Source organism: Charadrius vociferus, unplaced genomic scaffold, assembly GCF_000708025.1.
Source record: "Charadrius vociferus isolate BGI_N301 unplaced genomic scaffold, ASM70802v2 scaffold7, whole genome shotgun sequence".
NCBI lineage: Eukaryota > Metazoa > Chordata > Aves > Charadriiformes > Charadriidae > Charadrius > Charadrius vociferus.
In genome coordinates, this window is record NW_009649308.1 from 4177566 (window position 1) to 4182706 (window position 5141).

The 5141-nt window shown below is 40.3% G+C and overlaps 1 protein-coding gene across 1 annotated transcript in view; it reads right to left on the reverse strand.

Annotated features, from left to right (window-relative positions):
• The window catches only part of LOC104290248 (chromosome unknown open reading frame, human CXorf57), a 26277-nt gene extending 26087 nt beyond the window's left edge, over positions 1-190 (reverse strand). Inside the window, exon 1 of the mRNA XM_009889326.1 lies at positions 157-190. Coding sequence (XP_009887628.1) covers positions 157-190 — 34 coding nt within the window. The remainder of the gene's footprint in view (positions 1-156) is intronic.
• Between the last annotated feature and the right edge of the window lie 4951 nt (positions 191-5141).

The following is a 5141-nucleotide window of genomic DNA, read 5'->3' on the forward strand; positions in this document are numbered from 1 at the left end:
TGCTGATTCCTGTCTTGCTTTGAGCATCCCTGGGTGCCTGAAGGGCCCTTGTCCTGGGATGATGGCAACTGAGGTGGATTAATGAGCTCAAAGCCACTTAGTCTGCTGCTCTGAGGACTCCCTGGCCGGCATCACACCTGTCCCAGTATGACTTACCTTTGCATCCTCCGGCTTTGTCAGGCTGCTGCATTCCCCCCCATACCCCACTCACCTGCCAAACGCTGCTGGCAGCAGCAGCCCAGAGGAGCGCCGTACAGCCAGGCGGGAGCTCTCATTTCACGCCGTGCTGAGTGAGAATGCAATCAAAGCACAGGCCTTATTGAAAGCCTCCTGCGTAACAAATAAAACCGAAATAAACGCATAACCAACAGAAATCTGGCGAATTAACAAATGGTTACGGGGCTGGTGCCACAGCCAGGGGTTCGGCTACTGGGACCGTGGGACTTGCTTTGAGAAACCAGGTCTACTGGGGGCTGATGGGGTGTGTCTGTCAGAGAACGGGAAGAACGTCTTTGGTTAGAGGCTTGCCAAGCTGGTGAAGAGGGCTCTAAACTAAAGCTGCCAGAGGAGGGGAACCTTAGTCCACCCCACTCCTACTAGTTTGATGCCAGTGCCAGCAATAGATGCCCAGAGTCACATTGGAACAGGTTGCCGAGATAAGCTGTGGCTGCCCCATCCCTGGAGGTGTTCAAGGCCAGGCTGGATGGGGCTTGGAGCAACCTGGGCTGGTGGGAGGTGTCCCTTCCTGCGACAGGGGGGTTGGAACTAGATGATTTTTAAGGTCCCTTCCAACCCAAACCATTCTATGAAACAGGCTCTTTGTTCCCTGTGTCCCATTAGGGACTTCTTGCTGCACCTGTTCCTGATTCAGTTTTAATTTAAGTGGATGCATAGTACTCATTATTGTTTCTACTTCAAGATGAAGGCATTCTTAGTTGTACTGGAGGTGTCTTGTGCTAGGTCCTAAAATTGTATTTATCTTTTTTCATAGTTGCAGCATGTTGGTAATCACAATTACCATGCTATTGAAAAAGTCTCCTGGGTCTTTGTTGTTTCCAGCAGCAATGATTGAATTTCCATCTATCAGGAGGAAATTCTTACTAGTGGTGCCTAAGTGTGTGACCTTTTTTATTTTTATAGTCTTTCTCATACCACTGCTACTATCAAGATCATCCTATTCTTCTTTATGATATTATGATCACTTATGATATCAATTAAACTTCTCGGGATTAAAAACTTTGTATTTAATACTTTATTAGCACTTGCTAATACATGGGTTTTTTTTTCTATCAACGGAAACATTAGGCTATAAAGCAGCAGACAGAGTGAGGAGAGAGGGGTAAAGATAAAGGGGCAGGAAGACAAAGAGAAGCAGTTTCTAGTACTTATAGTGTCACTGGTCCAGATAGCCTTTGGAAATCCAGAAGACTGAAGTGGGGCTGCAGCTGAAGCAGAGTTGCTTCATGCGCTGGTCCAGAAGCAGTTCTCCAAGCTCACAGCTTTAGAATGATTGTATTCTTAGTCTACTGCCTTTGCCACTGTGGAGCATTTTTTGTTAGGCAAACTGGAAAACCTGTCGCTTGAACCATTTTAAACAGACTGAGAAATGAGACAAGGGCATATAAAAACTTCGGGCCTTTTTTGGCCTTTAGACTGCCCTAGGAATGGTATGAGTTTATGGATTTTATGTAGCAGTGCACTCCTTTGTGAGAAAACTTAAATCAGTCATTCTTGATGTTTATGTTGAAGCCAAGGTACTGAGTAAAATTTCAATGTGGTGTCTTTTTTTTTTTTTTTTTTTTTCCCTGGTAAACACATGATCTGTTGTGTTGACTCATAAAATGGCTTTTATGATTTAAAAAAATGAACATGACCCAAATGCCTTTTTACTGAGGTTGCACAGGATGTGATTTCACATCACATACATGCCTTACCTGGAGAGCTGTGGTGTGGACTTCTTTTTTTCAGCTATTAAATTAATCTGTAGGTATAATCAGGACATCTGTGGACTGTTCCCAGATTCTCTCCACTTTTGTCTGTGCTTGTGATATGACTTGCAGAAGAAACTAACTTTATTTATAGGAGACGTAATTGTTACATGTACATCTTTGTCAGGATTTATTATTATTGTAAGTCACTGTGGTTTCAGTCGTGAAAACTGTGAAGCTGTAGCTTTTTCGGAGTGATAATGGACTGATAGTAGAGTTTATAACTTTGGATACATTTGTATGCATTGCAGTTTGAGATACAAGATAGTTCCCTCTCTTAGGAACCTGCTCCTGTTATCTTCTTTCTCACCAGCAGAGGTCTAGCTAACATACCAATTTCAAAACTGGAACAGGGCAACTCTCTTGTGCTGATGGCATGTCAACAGCATGTTTTAATGACTGGTTACATCTGTGAGTTCCTCTAGATGTTATTTTCCCTGCCATACCTGACTAGTGGGACACATGTGATTGTATTAGAAACTGGAAGTTCAGAAACATTTGGAGAATCAGTAATGAATGGTGATGAGCCATCAGCAGACAGCTGTATCAGGATCACAAAAACGAAGAGCTCGGTGTGTTGTGTTGAGCCTGTTCCATTGGGGCATGTAAGAAACTCATTGAAGACAGTATGATTTTTCATATCCCTATAACTAAGCATGCTGAACTGCATCAGTGTCGACCTCTGGTGAATCAATACATAGTCTCAAATTCTCAGACATAATTAGCAGCCAAGTATCTCAGTTTTTATGCACAACACACCTTAAGAAAAATGGCAGTTAGCCTCTGTAGCAATGCCAGTGAGGAATGGGCTGTGCTGAATAGGAGGATGTTACTACATTCTGTTAAACATTACATTTAATGTATGTTTGAGAAATGAACGTCACAACAGAATAAAAGCTGATGCTGTAGATCAAAAAAAAAAAAATTAGCTATTGTGCAAGATCATAAAGCTTACTGTAAAACATAGTTGTTTGCCACAAAGTGTTTTGAGGACAAAAACGGAAAAGCCTTTCTACTACATTTCACCTTTATCTTCTAGGTGCTGTTGTTAAATCAACCTAGAAAATAACAGGAAGCAATTAAATAATGCTAAAATAACATCTGAGGTGATTACCCAGCAGACATCCTCTTGCCCTTTAATCAGCTCTATGCACTTGGAGGAGCAGTTTAAGAAAGGTGTGGGTTATCAGCAGATAGATCGACACTTTTGTCATGTGGAAGCTTGATTTATTGTGCAGGATTTAGAATCTATAGAGGTCTTTTATATAGATTGCAGGTTTGCTGATGTTTCATTTAACTTAAATACAGCTGTCTAAACATGGAACTGAACTTGTAAGCTGGCTTTTATGATGGTCTTTGGAGAAACAATTTCATTCCAGAGCAACTTGGTACCATGAATGGAACTACTTTTAAATTTAAAACAAAGCTAAAATTAAAATACCATTTCATTTGAGCTCCAATAGCAATAGCTAATACCAAAGCTATTTATAGTTTGTTTGGTGTATTGTGTAATGCGCATTGTGTGTGTAGCTGTGATCTCACTGCCTAGCTCTACTGTTTGGCAAATAATTGTAAACTAAAGAAGATATTTTAGTTTTTTTCCTATTGCAAGCTCTTATTTCACTCTAGTTCCGCTGCCCTTCATCCCACTGGGTATTTGTGTAAGGAGGAAAGCGGAAGCACAGAAATTCACTTGTGAAGCTCATTAGCAACATGCACAGCACAGTGCCAGCTGTCACCCTTACTAGCACTCTGTCTAGGCTGAACTCTCACACTGTCACCTCAGCATCTTTATCCACTGCAAGGAAATATATTCATTTTGTCTCTGTAGGCAGATGTAGATGTTTCCCCAGGGATACTGTAACAGTAAGAAAGCTTTCTATGATTTTTACAGTAGCTTATACCAATATAACAGAAATGTACATGCACAATACTAGTTTTGATTTTCAGAGTATTTTTTATTACTGTTTCAGTTGTATGATTTCAACATTAAGGAACAATACATAATGTACAGTACATAGCTTGCGTTGTTCGCAGGTTTTAAAGTCATGTGTCAAGGTTCAGGCTGCAGAATAGCATTCACCATTCCTAAAACAAAAGCAGGCACATACAATACTAGCTTGCTGCAGTATTAGCGCAATCTTGTTTGGCAAATATAACATTAGGAGCACCACCTGCCACTAAGATACTGCAGGTACCAACGGATTACTGACATGAATCCTTAATGTTCTACCCTTCTGCCCCTATAGCATTTGTTCACATCAAAGTGACATCACTAGAAAAACATGTTGTTAAGCAGTTCACTCCTTGGTTTTAAAAATTAGTGAAAGGGTACAGCTAGAGAAACACCTCACAAAATGACACTACAAATCTGATACACATTTTGCATAGTTAAATTTATGTCAGGCTAAACTTGGGTCTCTGCAATTTTTTTCTTCCAGCCTTTGAACTTTGAGCTGAACAGTTATTCAGAACACACTCTCATTCGGTGTTCAGAACACTCGGTCACTCCAGATACCTTTCCATTTCTTTGGTTACTTTCTTTTCCTTAACATCTCTCAACCTTTTTTTATTCCTCCTACAGCAACCCACTGTTCCAGACATTCACTCCTTCCCCTTTAGCTACTCCTATTTATTTTCTTCAGCTTTTTCCTCCTCTTTAGTCACTTCCACTCTCTTCTGTTACTCTTCTCAACATCTCTGGGCTCTTTCTCATCTTCAACCATTCTGATTTTCTCTTGATAAAGAGAAAAGGCCACAGTCGTCTTGTTTCATCCAGTTGCTATTTGCAATACTACTTCTAAATCCTTTAAAAGCATTCACACTTCTAAGGGCCTCATTCTTTCCATATTTACACTTAGATGTAACCCAAATAATTCCAATGGTTTTACATGCAAAGTGACAGATGAAAATCCAACCCACTGCCGTGAATCACAGCTGGAAAGGAAAGAGAGCTAACAGAAGGAAACAGAATGAAAAATTAAAATCTCAATGTAATAGTGCACATTCCCTCTCTTGAACTTGCGCTTTTTTCTCCCTCTTGGTATGGAGCTAAACATAGTGTGTCAACTTACTGTCACACTTTTCCATTACAATAATATTAAACAAGTTTGATCACATTTGCTTCTTTAATCTGTTGATACGGGTTGTTCT